At 42.4% G+C, this 25801-nt stretch overlaps 2 protein-coding genes and 1 pseudogene across 2 annotated transcripts; 1 reads left to right on the top strand and 2 right to left on the bottom strand.

Moving 5' to 3' along the window:
• On the top strand, positions 1-3909 carry LOC106570393 (c-Myc-binding protein). Its single transcript, XM_014142656.2, has 5 exons — positions 1-178; positions 532-604; positions 805-853; positions 3292-3421; positions 3671-3909. Exons 1-5 carry the CDS (start codon positions 164-166, stop codon positions 3713-3715), a joined length of 312 nt encoding a protein of 103 aa, XP_013998131.1. The 5' UTR covers positions 1-163; the 3' UTR covers positions 3716-3909.
• A 3659-nt stretch (positions 3910-7568) lies between these two features.
• Positions 7569-9188, bottom strand: LOC106570394 (gap junction alpha-9 protein-like; annotated as a pseudogene).
• Positions 9189-15089: 5901 nt separating this feature from the next.
• LOC100379107 (akirin 1(2b)) lies at positions 15090-16877 on the bottom strand. The gene is given in 5 exon segments (NM_001172490.1): positions 15090-15123; positions 15218-15289; positions 15528-15659; positions 15973-16119; positions 16671-16877. Coding segments are annotated over 5 exon segments (564 nt in total). The 5' UTR covers positions 16873-16877; the 3' UTR covers positions 15090-15112.
• Between the last annotated feature and the right edge of the window lie 8924 nt (positions 16878-25801).

A 25801-nucleotide genomic window follows, 5' to 3' on the forward strand; every position in this document is an offset into this window, starting at 1 on the left:
TTTGGACTAAACTATTTCAGTTGTAAAACGTAATGCAACAGACGCGACATTTTGCAACAGAATCTGCGTAATGAATACAACACAGGCGTAGTTGCTTGATAAATCTCCAGCTGTAGATTGTTTACTTATCTTCATAACGCAACATATTTGGTGGCCAGGCATAATGTCCTATTACAGAGTAAGTATACGAAACTTTTCTTCAATTAACTTCATACAATTGGTTTGAAGATATCGCTTTCATATCCTGCGTTTTCACTTGTTACTTTGTAGCGTAGTTTTAGCTACCTCGCTAAATGCATTAATTTATTACTTTAACTTTCACTCAGCGGCTACACATAATCAGCAGCATGGCTGTATTGGCTAGCTTGTTTAGTAGTTCGTTTTCAAACTTCATGGTCAACCAGACATTTGTATTCTGCTTGCTTACTGCCCGGAAACAGTCAAGTAACTGAAGTAGTAAGCTAGTTGCTGCAAATGGACAACGTTTGTTTTGTTACAGCCTTCTTTATGTATTTTCTTTGTTTCTTTCAGGGTTCTGAATCTAAGAGGGAACAATTTCGAAGGTATCTCGAAAAAGCGGGTGTTCTTGACACTCTCACCAATGGTAGGTCTTTCAGAAATGCAAGGACATTACTGCCACAATACATAAACTATGTATGCATATAGCCATTGTATGTGTGAGAAACTTTGTTTCATATTTCTTTTAACCGTAACCACTTGCATAGGCTACAGTGTAAACGTACTATCTTTGAGGTCTATACACATCACCACCAATGTCCATAACCACAGTCCTGCTGTTTGCAGTGTTGGTGGCCCTATACGAAGAGACAGAGAAACCTAATAATGCTTTGGAGTATCCTTTTGTCTTGGTTTGGTAATACTCCAAATTGATATGATAAAAGAAGCGTCTTAAACTAACTGATCTTATTGATGGTTCCTGTCATTTTTTTATTGAATTTGTGATGAGATATGTATGTAGAACAAACATGCATCTCTGACAGGCTCTATTTGTGGTATTTCTATCTGCACTGGTCAAGAATGTTTTCGTACTGAACATGGCCCATGTAGGCCTAGTCAGTCATTGGGCAGGGAAATTAACGTGCCCAAAATCTGGTGACTACAGTCCCACGGCAACTCGGTCAAGGGTAGAGTTTGTCTACATCACAAAATCTGCATCTACAATTGTGGTTGTGCATGTGATGTCTTTAAAATCTCCATCCCTAACTATAACATTTTCTGACAAGATAGAACTGCCAAAGGGGGCGTAGTTAGCCTGCAGAGTTCTGTCATAATATCCAGGTCTGTTCCCAAAAATGGCCATGCTTTCCACCTAGCTACCCCTACCCCGGCCAACACCTCAGCACCCCCTGCAGCAACTTGCCCAAGCCACCCCTGCTTCTCCTTCACCAAATTCCAGACAGCTGATGTTCTGAAAGAGTGGAAAAATCTGGATCCCTACAAATCAGCTGGGCTAGACAATCTGGACCCTCTCTTTCTAAAATGATCCACTGAAATTGTTGCAACCCCTATTATTAGCCTATTCAACCTCTTTCGTATCGTCTGAGATCCCCAAAGATTGGAAAGCTGCCGCGGTCATCCCCCTCTTCAAAGGGGGAGACACTCTAAACCCAAACTGTTATAGACCTTTATCCATCCTGCCCTGCCTTTCTAAAATCTTTTCCATTTCAAATCCCACCGTACCTTCTCCACTATGCAATTTGGTTTCCAAGCTAGTCATGGGTGCACCTCAGCCACTCTCAAGGTCCTAAACGATATCGTAACCGCCATCGATAAAAGACGACAGTACGGTGCAGCCGTCTTCATCGACCTGGCCAAGGCTTTCGACTCTGTCAATCACCGCATTGTTATCAGCAGACTCCATAGCCTTGGCTTCTCAAATGACTGCCTTGCCAATTTCACCAACTACTTCTCAGACAGAGTTCAGTGTGTCAAATTGGAGGGCCTGTTGTCTGGACCTCTGGCAGTCTATGGGGGTGCCACAGGGTTCAATTCTCGGGCCGACTCTTTTCTCTGTATATATCAATGATGTCGCTCTTGCTGCTGGTGATTCTCTGATCCATTTCTATGCAGACGACACCATTCTGTATACATCTGACCCTTCTATGAACACTGTGCTAACAAACCTCCAAACGAGCTTCAACGCCATACAACACTCCTTCCGTGGCCTCCAATTGCTTTTAAATGCTAGACTGTAAACTCTCCTTCCAGACTCACATTAAACATCTCCAATCCAAAATTAAATCTAGAATCGGCTTCCTATTTCGCAACAAAGCCTTCTTCACTCATGCTGCATAACACCCTCGTTAAACTGACTATCTTACCGATGGCATTTACAAAATAGCCTCCAACACTCTACTCAGCAAATTGGATGCAGTCTATCACAGTGCCATCCGTTTTGTCACCAAAGCCCCATATACTACCCACCACTGCAACCTGTATACTGTCGTTGGCTGGCCCTCACTACATATTCATCGCCAAACCCACTGGCTCCAGGTCATCTATAATTATTTGCTAGGTAAAGCCCCGCCTTCTCAGCTCACTGGTCACCATAACACCCACCCGTAGCACGCGCTCCAGCAGGTATATTTCACTGTTCATCCCCAAAGCCAACACCCCTTTGGCCGCCTTTCTTTCCAGTTCTCTGCTGCCAATGAATGGAACAAATTGCAAAAATCACTGAAGCTGGAGTCATATATCTCCCTCTAACTTTAAGCATCAGCTGTCAGATCAGCTTACCGATCACTGTACCTGTACACAGCCATGTACACAGCCAATCTGTAAATAGCACACCAAATTATCTCATCCCCATATTATTACTTACCCTCTTGTTCTTTTGCACCCCAGTATCTCTACTTGCACATCATCTGCACAGCTATCACTCCAGTGTTTAATTGCTCAATTGTAATTATTTTGCCTCTATGGCCTTTTTATAGCCTACCTCCCTACTCTTCTACATTTGCACACACTGTACATACATTTTTCTATTGTGTTATTGACTACGTTTAACTGTTGTTTTTGTCGCTTTGCTTTATCTTGGCCAGGTCACAGTTGTAAACGAGAACTTGTTCTCAACTGGCCTACCTGGTTAAAAGGTGAAGAGTTTAGGATGTGGCTGGTCTACTGGTAGTGCTGCTGCCCCTAGACCACACATTGCCTCTGGAAGAGAACTCACATTCCATTCTATGCACCATCAGCTCTATCTCATCTCAATAACTTATTCACTGTATCTAACAACAAGAAAGAGTTAGAATAGCCTTCACCTAAACACAGCTTTCTAAAGCATCACCTAGGTGTGGCTGGTGTGGAGACAGCAGATGCCGAGGCCCTCCGTTTGGGGCTGTCTGAGCTACAGCAGAAGTGTGATCTGCTCATGGAGGAAAACAAAGAACTCAGAAAGAGGGTCAGCAGCATGGCTGGATAATGAAATATTTTTCCTAAATTGCAAGGGGTGGTTTCCAGGACACTGATTTAGCCTAGGCTTGGACTAGAAAGCACTTTCAATCGAGTTTAAAACATTTTTTTATTTATTGTCCCTGCTTTTAAGTCCAGTCCTACGCTTATTTTTGTCAGGGAAGCCATCCCAAATGCCTGAAAATGTCAAATCTCGGTACCTTGCAAATAGCTGAATTTGCTCTACCTTGTTTTACAGCTTCTGCAGTATGAACCAACACCTGAGGATGGAGCAGCGGAGTAATGTAGTTGGTTGAATTGTTCTATTTTTTTCACTGTTTGGAAGGGGCGCTTAATGTGAAGCCATAATTTCTTTATATATATATATATATATTATGGCAATGTAATTTTGTTTAAGTAGTAAATGTGGCTTTTGTGTACAGGCACTTCCTTTGTTACCATTACCTCCAATAAGTCAATAAATACTCTTGCAGGAAATATTTCTCATGGAATTTCTTTTCGTTGATTTACATTTTACAGTATCTATACAGAACAAAAATATAAATGTAATGATTTTACTTAGTTACAGTTCATATAAGGAAATCAGTCAATTGAAATTCATTAGGCCCTAATCTATGGATTTCACTTGACTCGGAAGGGGCGCAGCCATGTGTGGGCCTGTGCCCACACATGGCTGCGCTCCAATCAGAATGAGTTTTTCCCCACAAAAGGGCTTTATTACAGACAGACATACTCATCACCACCCCTCTCAGACGATCCCGCAGGTGACTAAGCCAGATGCAGAGGTCCTGGGCTGGCGTAGTTGCATGTGGTCTGCGGTTGTGAGGCCAGTTGGGTGTACTGCCAAATTCTCTAAAATGACGGAGCTGCTTGTGGTAGACATAAGCTGCTTATGGTAGAGAAATGAACATTAAATTCACTGGCAACAGCTCTGGTGGACATTCCTGCAGTCAGCATGCCAATTGCACTTGAGACATCTGTGGCATTTTTGTCCCCAGCACAAGGTGAACTGGTGTAATGATCATGCTTACTAACAGGGATGTAAACCAACTTATGTTCAACATTTGAGCGAAATAAGCTTTTTGTGCGTTTTGGAAAATTTCTGGGATTTAAAAAAAAAAATTCGGCTCATGAAACATGGGACCAACACTACATGTTGCGTTTTATATTTTTGTTCAGTTTAGATGGCATTCCCAACAACTGATACTTGCACCTTATTTAAATGCTAAAAAAACAGGGCCATTGTAGACAATACTGCTTCTAACCTGTGGTGGGGTTTAAAAATGTGTTACTTAGTCAATGTTTCTTGCCTGTTTCTGTTTGGATTGATATTTTAACCCATATCTTAGGGAAATTATTAAATTCATTTAATAAATTCAAGAATATTTGTACTTTATTTTATAAAGAAAGTTATACAATTGTGAAAACAAATCAATGTTCAGTAAAAATACAGTTCATATAATCCCCTACCACAGCACCATAAATATGTATAATTTACATTGTCAATTGATCAGTGGGCTTTGGGCCACTATATCAAGGCTATTTGAGGACGGAGGACATCTGCAGTAATCCGACCTGGGAGGAAAAAAACTAGTTGAGTATTATGCAACTGGTTTATTACTCCTTAGCCAAAGTCCTTGTAGTAGTGGGTTTTCAATTCCAGTTGAACTCTAACTGTATTTTGTTATTATAGTGGATAGTATTGAATACATTTGACCAGTACATCATGAGCAAAGAAACGATTAATTGGACTGATACTAAAATGGATCGTAATGTCACTGACAAAATATCCTCTGATTTAGTTTGGTAGCTAGTGAACTCCAGCCACCAATTTCAACTGGGGAAAGTCAAATTCTGAACTGAATTTAAAGTGCAATACCACAGACTGAAATGAGGAAATCTTGCTTAAACAGGTCTCTTATTTTCCATGTTAACAAATACTGGCTTTATCCAATGAATATCATTGATTCAGTTTTGGATTACGTAATTGCAATTACTGCCTAAAGGATATAGATTATCTGATTCTCTCTGCCCCTACTCGGATGGTATTGCGCCGTCCCAACCTTCGCTCTCTCTCTCCCGCTACTCTCTCCTCTTCCATCCTATCATCTCTTCCCTCTGCTCAAACCTTCTCCAACCTATCTCCTGATTCTGCCTCCTCAACCCTCCTCTCCTCCCTTTCTGCATCCTTTGATTTTCTCTGTCCCCTATCCTCCAGGCCGGCTCGGTCCTCCCCTCCTGCTCCGTGGCTCGACGACTCACTACGAGCTCACAGAACAGGCCTCCGGGCAGCCGAGCGGAAATGGAGGAAAACTCGCCTCCCTGCGGACCTGGCATCCTTTCACTCCCTCCTCTCTACATTCTCCTCTTCTGTCTCTGCTGCTAAAGCCACTTTCTACCACTCTAAATTCCAAGCATCTGCCTCTAACCCTAGGAAGCTCTTTGCTACCTTCTCCTCCCTCCTGAATCCTCCTCCCCGTCCCCCCTCCTCCTCCCTCTCTGCGGATGACTTCGTCAACCATTTTACATTTACATTTTTAAATTTTAGTCATTTAGCAGACGCTCTTATCCAGAGCGACTTACAGTAGTGAATGCATACATTTCATACATTTTTTTTTTTTTTTTGTCTTTTTGAAAAGAAGGTATTGTGTCCTACCTGACAGGTCGCTCCTACCAGGTGGCGTGGCGAGAATCTGTCTCCGCACCATGCGCTCTCACCACTGGTGTCCCCCAGGGCTCTGTTCTAGGCCCTCTCCTATTCTCGCTATACACCAAGTCACTTGGCTCTGTCATATCCTCACATGGTCTCTCCTATCATTGCTATGCAGACGACACACAATTAATCTTCTCCTTTCCCCCTTCTGATAACCAGGCGGCGAATCGCATCTCTGCATGTCTGTCAGACATATCAGTGTGGATGACGGATCACCACCTCAAGCTGAACCTCGGCAAGACGGAGCTGCTCTTCCTCCCGGGGAAGGACTGCCCGTTCCATGATCTCGCCATCACGGTTGACAACTCCCTTGTGTCCTCCTCCCAGAGTGCTAAGAACCTTGGCGTGATCCTGGACAACACCCTGTCGTTCTCCACTAACATCAAGGCGGTGACCCGATCCTGTAGGTTCATGCTCTACAACATTCGCAGAGTACGACCCTGCCTCACACAGGAAGCGGCGCAGGTCCTAATCCAGGCACTTGTCATCTCCCGTCTGGATTACTGCAACTCGCTGTTGGCTGGGCTCCCTGCCTGTGCCATTAAACCCCTACAACTCATCCAGAACGCCGCAGCCCGTCTGGTGTTCAACCTTCCCAAATTCTCTCACGTCACCCCGCTCCTCCGCTCTCTCCACTGGCTTCCAGTTGAAGCTCGCATCCGCTACAAGACCATGGTGATTGCCTACAGAGCTGTGAAGGGAACGGCACCTCCATACCTTCAGGCTCTGATCAGGCCCTACACCCAAACAAGGGCACTGCGTTCATCCACCTCTGGACTGCTGGCCCCCCTACCTCTGCGGAAGCACAGTTCCCGCTCAGCCCAGTCAAAACTGTTCGCTGCTCTGGCACCCCAATGGTGGAACAAGCTCCCTCACGACGCCAGGACGGCGGAGTCAATCACCACCTTCCGGAGACACCTGAAACCCCACCTCTTTAAGGAATACCTAGGATAGGATAAAGTAATCCTTCTAACCCCCCCCCTTAAAAGATTTAGATGCACTATTGTAAAGTGGTTGTTCCACTGGATATCATAAGGTGAATGCACCAATTTGTAAGTCGCTCTGGATAAGAGCGTCTGCTAAATGACTTAAATGTAAATGTAAATGTAAATGATTCTGCTTTCCATTGCTCTTTGTTCATTACTACAAAATGCACCCTTTTGTTATGGTACAGTATATAAGACAAAAAAACAATGCTGTAAACATGACACTGGCGTTGCTATACTTTTTCTCTCAAACATAGTTTTACCCTTTTGTCCTGCTTCAAGGAGTAGTTCACTATTTTACAACTTGATGTTAGGTAGTTCTTCACCCTGAAAGTAGTCTATGGGTCAAGAGAAACTGTAATTCTTTAAACAGCCATTACAAACCTCAAATAATTTTAGGCACCAAAAGCTAACAATCAATGGGAGTGATGGGGGAATGTGAGCATAGCCTAACACTGTAACAGTTTCTTGTGACATGAGTTTAATAGCCTAACTCTTAGATCTGCAGGTCGCCTGGAGCTCGTCTGCTTGTGGCGTTACTTGCTAATGACATTCGGAGTTTGGGAGAGCAGACAGGAGGACTGTTGCCATCGTGGCTGTGCCGGGACGCAGACCTCAGCTCTCCTATTGAGTCCGAGCTATGAGGTCTGCTCATTCTCTTGAGGTCCGGCTTAGAGAAGGCCCTGGCTCGGCTGGCTGCAAAGCTGCAGCGTGGCTTCATTCTTATTGTCTCAGGGTAGGAGTCCCCACTATTTGAGCCATTCCCTTCCACCACTGTGGAACAGTTCCATGGGGCACTGACCCGTCGTGGTTTCCTCACAATGACCGAAAGGGTCGGACATGAGGAGGCATCTACCCCGGGGTACTCAGAGCCCCGTGAATCGAAGCTCACATGGTGGGGGAGATGGGCGAGAGGATCTAGGTGGCAGGGTAGAGGATCCATGTGGTAGGGTAGAGGGTGCACGACAAGGTCCTCTGGCTCATCCACAGAGGGAGACCGTGTCGTCTCACTGCTGGTGTTTGAGTTGCTGTTGTGCTCAGTAGGACTTGGCAACACTCCCTCCTTACTGTCTGTAGCTGTCAGTACCTGGCTTGAGTCCAGGGTCCCCCTGAATGGGAACAAAGGCAGAGGAGGCATTGATGAGGGGATACGTGGGTCCATTACCCTGCTTCTCCAGCAGGAATGTGTACCCACTCGGTGCTGTGGGGATAGTAGGCTTGCGGCCCACAGAGGTGCCCCCCATGTTAACCTGTTGCACAACAGAGTTTCTTTTGGACTTGCTAACATAGTAGTCATCCAGGTCATCCTTGAGATGTGGTTGGTAGGCCAGGATGCCCTTCTTGAGCTTCTTGTAGCTCAGGTGCATGATCTCCAAGAGGCTGAGGAAGAGGGACACGGCGGCGATGCCTTGCATGAATATCATGAAGATGTTTTTTTCCGTGGGCCTGGAGACAAAGCAGTCCACCACATTTGGGCAGGGCTCCCTCTTGCACTTAAATAAAGGGTCCAGATGGTGGCCATAATGGAGGTACTGGCACAGCATGAAGCCCACCTCCACCACAGACCGAGTGATGATGTGGGCCACGTAGGTCTGTAGCAGGGACCCCCTCAGCGGGGCCTTGTTGAGCTTCCCCAGATCCAGTTGTCTCATCTCCCTTTCGATACGTCTCCGCACCTCGATCAGCTCCACGTCCACTGCCTCCAGCTCCTGACGCAGAGCCGCCTTTTTAGTGTGACGCATCTTCTCCAGAGCTCGCAGCTGGTAGATGGCGTGGCCCATGTAAACCAGAGAGGGCGAGGAGACGAAGATGACCTGGAGAACCCAGTAGCGGATGAGAGAGATGGGGAAGGCTCGGTCGTAGTATACATTGCGGCTCCCTGGCTGTTCTGTGTTGCAGATGAAGTCGGCCTGCTCGTCGTTCCACACGCCTTCTGCAGCAACGCCAAGTGCTAGCATCCGGAAGATGAAGAGGATGGTCAGCCAGGTCTTTCCCACCATGGTAGAGTGGATATGCACTTCTTCCAAGATCCCACCCAGGAAGTTCCAATCTCCCATCTTCATACGGGTTTTGCTTATTGACGGGAAAAGGTCTTTGTTACTTAAAAAGCAGAGACAATATGGAAATAGAATGTCAAAGTTAAGTGTATGGGGAGGTCAATAATAATACATGGCACAATGTGTAAACAATGCTCAAAGAATTCCAGGCTTCATTTGATTATGAATTAGTATTGATGATGATGACGATCATTTCAATGATTGGTAATTGGAGAAAAAATATACAATATTAATAATTAGTCTACCATTGATCCAGGTTTATTGGACCCCAAAAAAATTGGGACATGTGTAATGGATATAGGAGACGATAGCAGCGGGAAGTAGTTTGGGGGTGGGGGTGCCTGCGCTGAAGACATTACTTTTGTGATGATTTTTTTTTTACAACTAAATGCATTTGAGTGTTTACCAGCATTTGTAACTTGAGTCTGATAATTATCTGTACAAAACAATGTATCTGATAATACTTGTGGAATATAAAATTACTTGATTAAGATGTTTTACAGTTTATTGAATTACTTTGCAAATTATTTCTATGTGGAAACTGAAATGGTCTATTCATCCCTTTTCCATTTTAGTAACTGCTCTTATCCAGAGCAACTTACAGTAGTTAGTGCATACATGTTCATGCTGGTCACCAATGGGAATTGAACCCACAACCCTAGCATTGCAAGTACTCTGCTCTACCAACTGAGCCACATCACATCAAAAACAACTTGTTTTTCTTCATGCTCAGGGAAAGTCTACAGGTACAAACCTAGATGAACAGCCTATTTATATTAATTGGTTTGTAAGGATGGTAAATTAATACTGCTCAAAAAGTGGTTGTTTTCCATGTTATTTGATCAAGAAAAATATTTAATTTGATGTGAATGTTTTGTGTCTGCCCATAATTTTGCACCTTTTGATGTAAATGTTTGAGGACCGGGTTTTGTTGTTTCTGGATTCCATTAGAATGACAATCGCAGAGAAAGGGACAGGGCAAAATTTATTAGAATATGGCAAATATAAGTACATTTTTGCATTCTATCCATGCTTTCCCGTGCTAGCTGAGACATGAAACAGATAGGCTGTCGACAATTTATTAATGCTCAATTTGCCTAAATGGCTGATGGAAACACTTCTATGGAAACACTATGACGTCATTACGTCCATCTGTTTTCGTCGACACAATAGTTAAATGGCAACACACCCTAGCAGGCAATTGCCGCATCGATTATCTATGCGAACTTTCTAAATGTCGACAAAAGAAATCACTGGACAAGTTAATGGAAACATGATGATCATTTGTCCTAATTATAATGATAATATAATAATTAGTTAACACAATATCTAATAAAATGATCATCAATAACATTAAGCTGTTACATCGTTCATATTAAGTAGCCTATTTGCAGTCCAGTTAATTGCATCATTTACAGAGAAAAACAATTCTTCCGAAAAAAATATATGCAAATGACAATCACCAAAATGTAGTTCTCTTTGAGAGTTTAAAAAAATATAGTATTCATTAATGTGTTAAAAATCAATCTAAAATAACATAAATAAACGTACCTTTCATTTGGGAAATAAAATGTACATAAACAGAAACGTTTTACCAAAATATTCGTACGTTCGATACAGTCCCGTGCTCATTGTCAATCTCTTTATATTTATCAGAAAAAATGCATATGCCCTCATTAACGATGGGCTACAATGCCGGACCCTGATGAAATGAAAACAAAATAAAACCAGCCTGTGGCTTTAGTTGGTGAGAACTATATGAGCTGCCAAGATAAATCAATTGTACTATTTGTTGTCGTTTACCTTGCAGCAGTATGCACGGACTGTGGGTGGTGGGGAGCCCTCTGCGTCATCGGGCGACGGGGGGGACGGTCAAAAATATTCAATCGTTTTTCTATTTGAGGCTGCTCCTAGAGGACCTCGAACCCATGGTGACCCTCGGTGGCGCTCTGCCCGGTGATGCCTGTGGAATATGATGTGGTGTGTATGGTACACCGACACTGAGCCAGAGCACTGCCCCCAGTAGCTCTGAGTGCATGGCAGATGGGTTCCTGTAGTTACATAAAACATCTACAAAGTCAAATATACTGTGTCTGAATTGGATTAATTAGCCTGCCGGTGGTTACTAAAAGTGATGCCTACTTTGGGAACAAGTAGAAAACAATTAGAAACAACCCCATCCTCAATTCAAAGTATTTTGAATATCTCCTCCCCGAATGTGCACTCTTCTTAATTAATGTATTTCAAATCTAGTAGTTGATTAGTCAGGATTTTGTTGCAGAATTACTCAATTTGGAGAATGATAGTTCGGTCAAACTCAAATCTCAACAAACTACTGTGTTGGTAACAGAATTGCAGAATGTGTAAAAAAGACAGACTGAACAGGAAAGCTCATTTTCTTTCATTCATCCATGAGGTAGCTGTATTGCACAATACCTGTCAACCATTTTCTCAGTTTGTTGCCACAGGCAATGATAACCACACACCATCAATCAATGAGCTTCGAAATGAACCGCTGAAACTTACAACCATACAGTAAAGTATACCATTTTTTTTTGTACATTTCCCAAACACAATTTAACACAATACTGGCAATTAATCATGGAGATATCAATGCTACAGGTTTCAAACCTGCCATAAAGACGGGCTGTAATTGATTGTATTTTGTTTAACAAAACTGTCCAAATATAATTTATCTTACCTTGTTCCTTGTTCTGCAAGGTGAAATATTGCTAAATATGTTTACAAGCAGCTGGCTATCTATCTTCCACCTCCAATTAAAGTGATATTTCTAGTCATAGTTGATCCTCAAAATGGTATTCTATCCCAGTCATTTATTCCACTGGCTTTTAAGGAATATAAGCTACACCTGTACTGACCCCATTAGTATTTTTTATTTTTATTTCTTGTGTTTTTATTCTACATTATGTTATTTTTAGTATTAGATTGTTATTGATTACTGCATTGTTGGGTTTAGAGCTGGCAAGAAAGGCATTTCACTGTAGTGCAGGTGACATCAAAACTTGAAACTAAAACTTGAATCCCACACCAATATTGTGTTTTTTTTTTTTTAAAGTGCTTGGATATTGGATGAAATGTGGGGAATTATAAAGGAAACATGCATATGTGATGTACACAACTTTATTAGTGTATACATATATTATAAATAGCATTTCATCACAAATGTACTATAAAAGACTGATTCTAATATGTACAGTATAAAAACTAAGATAATTCTGGCTTGTCACAACCTCTTGCTGCAACCTCACTGTCACCCTTTGTTCACTTCACAATTCAAGGGATTCAGGTCCGGGGCCTATATTTTGTCTCTTAGTTGCTCTTCACATATACAAGTCCAAGTGAATGCGTGTCATACTATATGACAGTGTTTCCTCAATGGCACACTACACTTTTGGATCAATGCATTTTCTCCATCCTGAGGATCAATATGTTATGTCCGATTTCATACATGGATGACTCTGTGAATCAAATTAAGATGGTCACCCCAGCTATTGCATGTTTTTTATTCTATTTATAGGAAATTAATGGGTATGGCTTGTTGGCAGGTTTGATTTTGTTGACTGCCCGGTGGCCTACTAATACTATGTGAACCAGCCAATCCAGGCCCTTTTTGAGTTTTAATGAGGTAAGAACACCCTGTTATGTAATTTATGTGTGTGAAAAAAGGCTGCCTCAATTTGCTACTGAAATATGGTAAAGCCATATGAACATTTGAAGTTACTGTACATGAAGTCTGCCTGGATGTTGCCGTCTCTGTTTTAGCTTACTCTACTATTGTCATTCTCTTATAGAGCTCGCAGCTTGTAGTCCTAAAAAACAGAAATGAGTTAGCATTTTCTACCCATTTCATTGGCCATTCCTGTTGGGTAAATGAATGGGGTTTTGGGATAAAAGCTGAAAATAAGGTCTCCTAAGCTTGTGTTTACAACATACCTTTTCAGTGTCAATCCAAAAACCATACAGAAACATATATCCCCATAGGGTTTGGCCAATGAGTCATGGCAGAGTTAGCGCCTACAAAAAGACACCATTACTATTGCGGCTTTGGAGTGGTCTAAAACAGAAATTGATAAGCGCATAGCTCAAATGTCATTGTGATTGGTAGACTGGAGTTTCCTGTTGCTGTTGTGTAAATTGTAAAGAAAACTAGCCTGAAAAAACTAGGAATTTTCTCTCCCTCATACCAAGTTTTTAGCAATCAGAACTGTGTACTTGGACAGTATATTGAATGTATTCCACACTTTTGATATAATCCATCTTTCAAGTATTTATGGTTGTGTTTCATGGTCTGATATTCTCCATAACTATGAACAAGGTGCTTTATACCACTCAGAATGTTCAGTATGGCCCCCTGGTGCTCCATTTGCTACAATGTAACACCTATGTGACATGACCCCTAAGGCTTACTTCATTTACTCTCACAAGAATTACATTAAAAATGATTCCTTTCAAATCAAGTATTTATTCAATGTTATAATTGTGTTCAACAAAACTGACCTTAAAACACAGTAGTTAGGACAAATATTTTTGTAAAGGTTCAGGGTATTTTTTTGGTAAAAAGGTGATATCAAGAGCTTCTTCTACAGCAGAGAGCAACTCAATCCACAACACAACTGGAGAATTTAAAAAAAAATCTAATGGCATGTCTTAATGATAGGCGTGCCATTGTATGTATGCAGGTTATGCAGACACACATTAGTTCACATTTGAATGGTGAAAATCTGTTCTTTTGACTTCAACCCATCCATTAAGGCGTACATTCCCTGTATTCAGTGGTGTGATGTGTAACACTACGTAATCCCTCCTCACCAAATCACAGAACACACCACCTGTACTACAGGGTCACCTAACTAAACTCTCCAAAAAAATGGTAATTTAATAAAATTATCAGACAGTACACTCAGTTGATATAAATCACATGTAATCATTCAATAAATCAAATATACAAAAAGAGTACATAGGGCCAGCTACAGAATAAAAACATTGAGCATGCCTCTTCAATGAGTGGAGTTCCATTACAAACATCAAGGGCCCAGGTATATTGTAGCCAATTCAGGGGGAGGGGTAGCCATTACACCAAGAGAGCCAAACCTTTTGACGAGGTTGCTAAGTGTTGGGTTAAGGTCGCTACAATGTCAATAACAGAATCAAGTCTATACAGATGTTTTATTCCAAACCAAGAGGTGACTGTGCAGTTTCACACATTTCAGCCTCCATTTTTTGCTGGCCCATAACAAAAACCCTCATCCAGTCTATCCCTGTAAGAAGGATCATAACCAGTAAACAATTGAGCCCTTCCATCCATGTTTGGTTTTCTTGGGAGTAATAGCATGCATATTTTACAAAGAGCTTAGTATACCGACACACACGCTGTGTTGGCATCTCCTCAATTGCAGCATAATCTGGTAGAATGTCTAACAAGAACCCTAAAATATGTAAAACAAGGGAATCACACAAAACAACTCTGTACAAAAGATGTATAAAGAAAAGCAAAACTGCAATTGACTGTAGTACACCAAAGTTCCACTGTATAATATCAAATACCATTTACGTAAAGCGCAAATAACTTTCATTTCTAAAATAAAATTAAAAAAACACCTTTTCAAGTATGTTTTGTGAAAAAAAAAAAAAAAAAAGGCATGTAGGGTCAAATGCTGCAGCAGTGAGTTTTGGCAGGTTAAATTGAACAGTCACGTCAGCCCAGCTTTCCACAAACCTTGAAAAGGCAAGTCCACTATCCATCTCCCAAAGAGCACATCCACACAAGTACAGTACAACTCAGACTCAGAATATTGAGCGTTTTAAAAGGAAAAGAAAATCATGTCACTGAAGTAGTGAAGAAAAACTTGGGAGATTGAAAGCAGCAGTCTTGAGGTGAGCGCAGGTAGCTTACTATTAAGAGTTCATGAGACATCTGAAAAATAGAAACAAAATGTTGATTAAAACAGGCACTGGGGGAACCGAGGATAAAAGTTAGTGTGCGTGTTTCGATTATTGTTGGAACTCACAGCTGGAGGGTCTAGCGCTATATTGTCGCATGATCTGGTCATGTGTGAACTTCACAAACGATTCATATTGTTCTGGGAAGGAACCAAAAAGATAAAATGATCTATGAGTCGTCATACCATGAAATGGCCCGTATTCATAAAGTGTCTCAGAGTAGGAGTGCCGATCTAGGATCAGGTCACCCATGCCCATGTAATATTATTCATTATGATCTAATAGGCAAAACAGATCCTAGATCCGTGGCGCTCCTACTCTGAGATGCTTTATGAATACGGGCCCATATCTGTAATAAGGAAGTCAGAGTCAGCATACCTGCCAGCTTAGTGTTCAGGATCTGTTCATACTCTTCACAGATGGTCTCCTCGTGGTCCTTGAGGATTCGTTCACACAGGGAGCCTACCTGGCGCAATGTGAAGCAGGGCTGGTCCCTCTTCATAGACACTCCTGGGGAAACCATAACATGACAAGGAATGAGCTTTAGTCTGACAACTGCATACACAATCTGGTTAAAAAGAGAAGCCCTATTAGGTTTGGTTTACTTCTGCAAGTGTTGAGACATTGAGAATAAACAACAAATGCAAAGGTGAGTGTGAGTCATCTTTTCTAAAGAATTTTATTTTGTGGCTCTTCTTCACAACACCACAAACAAGAGACAGCACAGTGAGTTGACTGTTATTCACCCTTATAGTAAGTGTATTTGTAATCAGATGCTGACAGCATCTTCAGCTTGGTGAGGGCTAACTGCTTGAAAACAGACCTGATGGGGAGCTTGGTGCCATGAAACCAGAGCTTTGTCCTGGGCCATCACTTGGAGTCTGGGACTCACTCTGGTTGAAGGCCTCCTCAAGTTGGCACCGTCGCTGGTAACGGCTATATTCTTGCCTAAGATTCTGGACGATCTGCTCTGTGGATGGAAAAACAACTAAAGTCAGCTTAACATGGTTGGCTTACCCTGGAAAGGGTGTTTCCTCAGGTAACAGCCCAGGCCTCACATCTATATTGGGTGCGACGAAGCATGAAACATGGTCACATAGGTTGATTGGGTGCATGGCTATCAAACACATGTTCAACTTGGTACCTGGATGGATGCATGAATGATTTCCTAGCCAGGTATTATCATCAACTTGAAGCTACACTGTTATACAGGATAACCATGTTAGTTACAATCAGGACCGGGTTCATTCTGGCCAACTAGAAAGTGAGTAACGTTAGTTAGCTATATGCCTAACTAGAACATGTTAGTCTTGCTTCAATGTTTGGCCTACTAACTAAAACCTGTAAATCGGGTTCATTATTAGATAGATAACGTTAGCTAGATAGCCTGCTGAATGATAATGTATGATCCCATATTTTACTATTCGCTACTTTCAGCCACTGAACTGGCGCTAGCTAGCTACAATGGCCACCATCTAACGTTCGCTAATTGTTTTTACATTCTTTAGGCAAACAAGTAACCTGGGGTAAGTCTATGTTCTCCTCCACAAGTTGATTGGGGAGACATCGAACTGTCACCGGTAGCAGAAAGCAGGTTACACCGCTTTGGTGAGGGGGTGATTGGGGTCCCTGGCAGAGGGTTGCACCTTCGCCGTTTTGGAGATTGAGGGCTGTGAAGGGCCTCAAACTCAATTGAACGCTTCAAAGTAGCTCCGCACGCCATGCTAGCTAACTTAGTCCAGAAAACAATGTTTTTTGGTCGGCAAAAATTCTGGATCGCTGCTAATAACGAGTAAATGAAGGTTATCAGTTTGTCCGTCTTGTGCTTTCTTATATCTTGCCGGTGTCTGGGAAATCACTTATTCGCTAATACAGGCTTCGGCTAAATAAAAACGTTCAAGTGGCGTCTTCTTCCCTCGAGTTTAATGTACGATGTCACACCTTTACTTGCCTTTACCGCCACCTACTGAACTGGGTTGAGAAGAGTCTTTTTTAACCTTTATTTAGTCAGTTATTTATTTATTTATTTATTATTTAGTCAGTTAAGAACACTTTTTTTTTTCAAAGACGGCCTAGGAACAGTGGGTTAACTGCCTTGTTCAGGGGCAGAACGATAGATTTTTACCTTGTCAGCTCGGGGATTCAATCTTGCAACCTTTCGGTTACTAGTCCAATGCTCTAACCACTAGGTTACCTGCTCTTTATTTAACCGTAAGACGGTTAAATAAAGAGCAAAATTATTGATTATTATTATATTATTATCCTATAAGAGCTCTTTGTCACTTCCCACGAGCCGGGTTGTGACAAAAACTCACACTCATTGTTATGTTTAATAAATGTATTGCATAGTGTGTGTGTGGCAGGCTTACAATGATGGCAAAAAAACAACCTTTGAGAGTGCCTACCCTGGTGCTACGCAGCTGGAGGTTGAATGTTTGAAGGGGTACAGGGCTATAAAAAGTTTGGGAACCACTTTCTAGAGAAATAAAGGCACTTTATTTTCTAGAGAATTAAAGGCACGACAAACTGTTGTAGGTAGCTACAATGCAATGCCATGTGTCATAACCGGGGGTCACTCAGCTGGTTGAGTATATTTAGGCCAGTATCTTCAAAATATGCCTCTGAACTAGTTAGTTATTAGTGATGCATTTGTAACAAAGCATGATTTTTATTTGTCATATTTTGAATCTCATACCAGGTGACAAAGTAAAGTCAGCATGGTAGGTGGGGGAAGGAGCAACGTTCTATTACCATGTTCAGAGGACCATGTCAATGGGGTACGGAACCAGTCTGTTATCAAAATGGAAATGCAGCATCAAGGAGCAGTGTGTCAGTTAATGGGGGATCATCCTAACTCTGCTCACAACAAGATGGCACAAGCAGAGACCAAGAACAATATCTATTTTCTCCTGTATGTCCAGAACTGTGATTGTGGTGTTGTTTCTTCTGACTTCAACACACTGCTGGCTTCCCAGAGCCACCAGAACTATGCAAGACCCAAGTTCAGTGAGCCGCCCGATCCTAGTGTTCTACCACAGCCACCCAGTCACTTGGTGTCACACCCTGTGGCCACTGGTGACCACCATGAAACAATTGCATGCCAGCTTAAGAGCCTCCTCAAGGTCCAGCCCTAGTCTGAGATATCAGGGTTGTATTCATTAGTGAACATCGTAGCAAAAAGTTTTGCAACAGAAAATGTAAACAGTTTTTATTGGTGAGTTCAGGTAGTTCCTCCCTGTTTGGTTCCTAGTGAATACAACTCAGCTTAAGGTTCAGTGATGATTAAGCCTACTTATTGAGTCTTGCATTTTTATTCATTCTGGTCTGGAGATGCACTTATTTATAACCAATATTATAACATTCAGTTGATGCACTTATAACATTCCGTTGACCGACTCACAACTGAACACATTGGCAATGGAAGTAAACTGGCAAGATGTCTGAAAGTATATCTCATTTGAATAATCAGGTAAATTGCCAATATGCCTATATTGATGAATGGTTAATTATTTTCTGGTAGGAAGAGGATGGGTGTGGCACATACAGTACAAACCTTTCATAGAATCTATATGCTGTATCATTTTCTAAAGCGCCACATCAGTTATACTGAACAAAAATATAAAAATATATACACTGCTCAAAAAAATAAAGGGAACACTTAAACAACACAATGTAACTCCAAGTCAATCACACTTCTGTGAAATCAAACTGTCCACTTAGGAAGCAACACTGATTGACAATAAATTTCACATGCTTTGTGCAAATGGAATAGACAACAGGTGGAAGTTATAGGCAATTAGCAAGACACCCCCAATAAAGGAGTGGTTCTGCAGTGGTGACCACAGACCACTTCTCAGTTCCTATGCTTCCTGGCTGATGTTTTGGTCACTTTTGAATGCTGGCGGTGCTTTCACTCTAGTGGTAGCATGAGACAGAGTCTACAACCCACACAACTGGCTCAGGTAGTGCAGCTCATCCAGGATGGCACATCAATGCGAGCTGTGGCAAGAAGGTTTGCTGTGTCTGTCAGCGTAGTGTCCAGAGCATGGAGGCGCTACCAGGAGACAGGCCAGTACATCAGGAGACGTGGAGGAGGCCGTAGGAGGGCAACAACCCAGCAGCAGGACCGCTACCTCCGCCTTTGTGCAAGGAGGAGCAGGAGAAGCACTGCCAGAGCCCTGCAAAATGACCTCCAGCAGGCCACAAATGTGCATGTGTCTGCTCAAACGGTCTGAAACAGACTCCATGAGGGTGGTATGAGGGCCCGACGTCCACAGGTGGGGGTTGTGCTTACAGCCCAACACCGTGCAGGACGTTTGGCATTTGCCAGAGAACACCAAGATTGTCAAATTCGCCACTGGCGCCCTGTGCTCTTCACAGATGAAGCAGGTTCACACTGAGCACGTGACAGACGTGACAGAGTCTGGAGATGCCGTGGAGAACGTTCTGCTGCCTGCAACATCCTCCAGCATGACCGGTTTGGCGGTGGGTCAGTCATGGTGTGGGGTGGCATTTCTTTGGGGGGCCGCACAGCCCTCCATGTGCTCGCCAGAAGTAGCCTGACTGCCATTAGGTTCCGAGATGAGATCCTCAGACCCCTTGTGAGACCATATGCTGGTGCGGTTGGCCCTGGGTTCCTCCTAATGCAAGACAATGCTAGACCTCATGTGGCTGGAGTGTGTCAGCAGTTCCTGCAAGAGGAAGGCATTGATGCTATGGACTGGCCCGCCCGTTCCCCAGACCTGAATCCAATTGAGCACATCTGGGACATCATGTCTCGCTCCATCCACCAACACCACGTTGCACCACAGACTGTCCAGGAGTTGGCGGATGCTTTAGTCCAGGTCTGGGAGGAGATCCCTCAGGAGACCATCCGCCACCTCATCAGGAGCATGCCCAGGCGTTGTAGGGAGGTCATACAGGCACGTGGAGGCCACACACACTACTGAGCCTCATTTTGACTTGTTTTAAGGACATTACATCAAAGTTGGATCAGCCTGTAGTGTGGTTTTCCACTTTAATTTTGAGTGTGACTCCAAATCCAGACCTCCATGGGTTGATAAATTGGATTTCCATTGATTATTTTTGTGTGATTTTGTTGTCAGCACATTCAACTATGTAAAGAAAAAAGTATTTAATAAGATTATTTCATTCATTCAGATCTAGGATGTGTTATTTTAGTGTTCCCTTTATTTTTTTGAGCAGTATATTTCAAAGATTTTACAGAGTTACAGTTCATATAAGGCAATCATTCAATTGGAATAAATTCATTAGGCCCTAATGTACAGATTTCACATGACTGGGAATACAGATATGCATCTGTTGGTCACAGATACCTTTTTTTTTAAAGTAGGGGGTGAATCAGAAAACCAGTCAGTATCTGGTGGGATCCCCATTTGCGTCATGCATCGCGACACATCTCATTCGCATAGAGTTGATTATGCTGTTGATTGTGGCCTGTGGAATGTTGACCCACTCCTCTTTAATGGCTGTGCGAAGTTGCTGTATATTGGCGGGAACTGGAACATGCTGTCGTACACATCGATACAGATCATCCCAAATGTGATTTATGAGTGACATGTCTGGTGAGTATGCAGGCCATGGAAGAACTGGGCCATTTTCAGCTTCCAGGAATTGTGTACAGATCCTTGAGCATTATCATGCTGAAACATGAGGTGATGGCGGCAGATGAATGGCACAATGGCCTCAGGATCTCGTCACGGTATCTCTGCATTCAAATTTCCATTGATAAAATGCAATTGTGTTCGTTGTCTGCAGCTTATGCCTGCCCATACCATAACCCCACCGCCACCATGGGGCACTCTGTTCACAATGTTGACATCAGCTAACCACTCGCCCACACGACGCCATACACGTGGTCTGCGGTTCTGAGGCCGGTTGGACGTGCTGCCAAATTCTCTAAAACAACGTTGGAGGCGATTTATGGTAGAGAAATTAACATTTAATTCTCTGGCAACAGCTCTGGTGGACATTTCTGTAGTCAGCATGCCAATTGCACGCTCCCTCAAAACTTGAGACATCTGTGGCATTGTGTTGTGTGACAAAACTGCACATTTTAGAGTGGCCTATTATTGTCCCCAGGACAAGGTGCACCTGTGTAATGATCATGCTGTTTAATCAGATTCTTGCTACACCACACCTGTCAGGTGGATGGATTATCTTGGCAAAGGAGAAATGCTCACTAACAGGGATGTATAGAAATGTGTTCAAAAAATGTGCAAGAATTAAGCTTTTTGTGCGTACGGAACATTTCTTGGATCTTTTATTTCAGCTCATGAGACCAACACTTTACATGTTGCATTTCTATTTTTGTTCAGTGCACTTAGAAGTGGATGGAAAGTGAGTGGAGTGCATCTCAGAGTAGGAGTGCTGATCTAGATCTTTTCCCACATGTTACCTTACAGCCTTATTATTTTTCCTTATCAGTCTACACACAATACCCCCTAATGACAAAGCAATTTTTTGGGGGGGGATTTTTCTGGTAATTTATTAAAAACAAAAAACAGAAATACCTTATTTACATAAATATTCAGACCCTTTGCCATGAGACTTGAAATTGAGCTCAGGTGCATCCTGTTTCCATTGATCATCCTTGAGATGTTTCTACAACTTGATTGGAGTCCACCTGATGTAAATTCAATTGATTGGACATGATTTGAAAAGGCACACACCTGTCTATATAAGATCCCACAGTTGACAGTGCATGTCAGAGCAAAAACGAAGCCATGAGGTGGAAGAAATTGTCTGTAGAGCTCCGAGACAGGATTGTGTCGAGGCACAGATCTAGGGAAGGGTACCAAAACATTTCTGCAGCATTGAAGGTCCCCAAGAACATACTGGCCTCCATCATTCTTAAACGATGGTGGACATTCCTGCAGAACATTTTGGAACCACCATGACTTTCCTATAGCTGGCCTCCTGGCCAAACTGAGCAATTGGGGGAGAAGGGCCTTGGTCAGGGACGTGACCAAGAATCCGATGGTCACTCTGACAGAGCTCCAGAGTTCCTCTGTGGAGATGGGGAAAACTTCTAGAAGGACAACCATCTCTGCAGCACTCCACCAATCAGTCCTTTATGGTAGAGTGGCCAGACGGAAGCCACTCCTCAGTAAAAGGCACATGACAGCCCGCTTGGATTTTGCCAAAAGGCACCAAAGACTCTCAGACCATGAAAAACAAATTCTCTGGTCTGACGAAACCAAGATTGAACTCTTTGGCCTGAATGCCAAGCGTCACGTCTGGAGGAAACCTCCCTACGGTGAAGCATGATGGTGGCAGCATCATGCTGTGGGGATGATTTTCAGTGGCAGGGACTGGGAGATTAGTCAGGATCGAGGGAAAGATGAACAGAGCAAAGTACAGAGAGATCCTTGATGAAAACCTGGTCCAGAGCGCTCAGGATCTCAGACTGGGGCGACGGTTCACCTTCCAACAGGACGACCCTAAGCACACAGCCAAAACAACACAGGAGTGGTTTTGGGACAAGTCTCTTAATGTCTTTGAGTGGCCCAGCCAGAGCTCGGACTTGAACCCAATCGAACATCTCTGGAGACGTGAAAATAGCTGTGCAGCAACGCTCCCCATCCAGCCTGACAGAGCTTGAGAGGATCTGTAGAGAAGATGGGAGAAACTCCCCAAATACAGGTATGCCAGGCTTGTAGCGTCACAACCAAAAAGACTTGAGGCTGTAATCGCTCCCAAAGGTGCTTCAACAAAGTCCTCAGTAAAGGGTCTGAATACTTATGTAAATTAGATATTTCCATTTATTTGTAAAAAAAATATTCGTCATTATGGGGTATTGTGTGTAGACTCATGAGTATTTAAAAAGAAAGTGTAATCCATTTTAGAATAAGGCTGTAATGTAACAATGTGTGTGTGTGTGTGTGTATACAGTGCCTTGCAAAAGTATTCATCCCCCTTTGCATTTTTCCGATTTTGTTGCATTACAACCTGTAATTTAAACTGATTTTTATTTGGATTTCATGTAATGGACATACACAAAATAATCCAAATTGGTGAAGTGAAATTAAAAAAATGACTTGTTTCAAAAAATTCAAAACAATTCCAAACGGAAAAGTGGTGCGTGCATATGTATTCACCCCCTTTACTATGAAGCCCCTAAATAAGATCTGGTGCAACCAATTACCTTCAGTAGTCACATAATCAGTTAAATGAAGTCCACCTGTGTGCAATCTAAGTGTCACATGATCTCAGTATACAGTCACCTGTTCTGAAAGGTCCCAGAGTCTGCAACACCACTAAGTAAGGGGTACTACCAAGCAAGTGGCACCATGAAGACCAAGGAGCTCTCCAAACAGGTCAGGGACAAAGTTGTGGAGAAGTACAGATCAGGGTTGGGTTAAAAAAAAAATATACAAAACTTTGAATATCCTACGGAGCACCATTAAATCCATCATTAAAAAATGATAAGAATATGGCACCACAACAAACCTGCCAAGAGAGGGCCGCCCACCAAAACTCACGGACCAGGCATGGAGGGCATTAATTAGAGAGGCAACAAAGAGACCAAAGATAACCCTGAAGGAGCTGCAAAGCTCCACAGTGGAGATTGGACTATCTGTCCATAGGACCACTTTAAGCCGTACACTCCACAGAGCTGGGCTTTACGGAAGAGTGGCCAGAAAAAAGCCATTGCTTAAAGAAACAAATAAGCAAACACATTGTGGGAGACTCCCCAAACATATGGAACAAGGTACTCTGGTCAGATGAGACTAAAATTGAGCTTTTTGGCCGTCAGGGAAAATGTCTGGCGCAAACCCAACACCACTCATCACCCTGAGAATACCATTCCCACAGTGAAGCATGGTGGTGGCAGCATCATGCTGTGGGGATGTTTTTCATCGGCAGGGACTGGAAAACTGGTCAGAATTGAAGGAATGATGGATGGTACTAAATACTGGGAAATCCTTGAGGGAAACCTGTTTCAGTCTTCCAGAGATTTGAGACTGGGACAGAGGTTCACCTTCCAGCAGGACAATGACCCTAAGCATACTGCTAAAGCAACACTCGAGTGGTTTAAGGGGAAACATTTAAATGTCTTTGAATGGCCTAGTCAAAGCCCAGACCTCAATCCAATTGAGAATCTGTGGAAAGACTTAAAGATTGCTTTACACCAGCAGAACTCATCCAACTTGAAGGAGCTGGAGCAGTTTTGCCTTGAAGAATGGGCAAAAATCCCAGTGGCTAGATGTGCCAAGCTTTTAGAGACATACCCCAAGAGACTTGCAGCTGTAATTGCTGCAAAATGTGGCTCTACAAAGTATCGACCTAGGGGGGGTGAATAGTTATGCACGCTCAAGTTTTTAGTTTTTTTGTCTTATTTCTTGTTTGTTTCTCAATAAAAAATATTTAACATCTTCACAAATGAATCAAATGATACAAACCCCCACAAAAATCAATTTTCATTCCAGGTTGTAAGGCAACAAAATAGGAAAAATGCCAAGGGAGGTGAATACTTTCGCAAGCCACTGTACATCACAGCAGGCTAGGTTATACTTCTGTGTTTTTGGGGAGTCAGAGCAGAACTGGAATGTCGAATGAAGCTGCAGCCTTGTGGCAAAAGTGTGATTTTTTGTTGTTGTTGTGATGCAAGTCTGCAGACCATGCTGCCCTGACCTCTTATATGCTTACTAGCTCGGTCCCAGATCCATTTGTGCTCTTGCCTACTCCACTGGCATTGTTTGGCATGAGTGGACAAGAGAGCTGAAACCGATTGACACCCAGGCTATATTGTTACTGATTGTTGTTCTATGGAATAATGCGCATACCAAGTTTTGGCGCTTAATAGAACATCTGATCTCAAACGTCAGAACTATTTGAGAACGTGAACAAAAAATTGTTAAACGACTTTTAACACCCACACTTGCAGTTGATATGGTGACCTAACCTTATACATTTCATTTTGTGAAATGTTTATTTTTACGAGTATTTAAATGTACAAAAACTGGAATGAAATGGAACATGTAAGCTATTGAGTGGAGAATGTGATGCATGTTGTTTCAGTTTTCCAGTTGTGCCAACTCAGTTCAAAGTTTGCGGTTCACACCAAAAATGTTCTTATTCTTTCTCATTTTACCCATCTAATTTCAGTGTTGATTTTGATTGAATTTGTTTGATTAAAATGGAGAAGCTAAAATAAGCTTTAGTATGACCTCCCTAATCAAGTGTGAATGGTATTAGTATTCTATTGGTATTGTGTATAGTAGCCCCCTTGCAAGACAAGGTGGCCACTATGCTTTTAGAATGCGCCTCAAATTAAATAAAATGTTGATTTGAGGCACAAACTAAAAGCATAGTATAGTGGCCCCCTGTCTTGCAATGTCTTTGATTCATTAAGAATGTCTGTGTATGGTTGCACATTGTATAGAATTTTAAACATTATCCCCACATGCAAACATGCCAGCACTTAGTGAAACAATGTCTGATTGAATGCCCACCACACTAGACACCATTCATTCTAAATAGGTCCTCCAGTGATTTTTTTAAACTTATACTGTTGAAAAATGATATCTGAAGTATAAACAGTAAAGTACACACACTAAAGGGTAAAAAAAAAAAAAAATGACATTGAGCTAAATATTTTTTTTTAGTAACAACTGCAAATGTCAAGG

This window comes from Salmo salar, chromosome ssa14 (genome assembly GCF_905237065.1).
Source record: "Salmo salar chromosome ssa14, Ssal_v3.1, whole genome shotgun sequence".
Lineage (NCBI taxonomy): Eukaryota > Metazoa > Chordata > Actinopteri > Salmoniformes > Salmonidae > Salmo > Salmo salar.

Bases quoted from the DNA above. Each gene is read 5' to 3' on its own strand.
- LOC106570393 (XM_014142656.2), top strand. The intron at 605-804 runs GTAGGTCTTTCA...TGCTGTTTGCAG, and splicing joins TCTTGACACTCTCACCAATG to TGTTGGTGGCCCTATACGAA. The intron at 3,422-3,670 runs GTCAGCAGCATG...CTTGTTTTACAG, and splicing joins ACAAAGAACTCAGAAAGAGG to CTTCTGCAGTATGAACCAAC.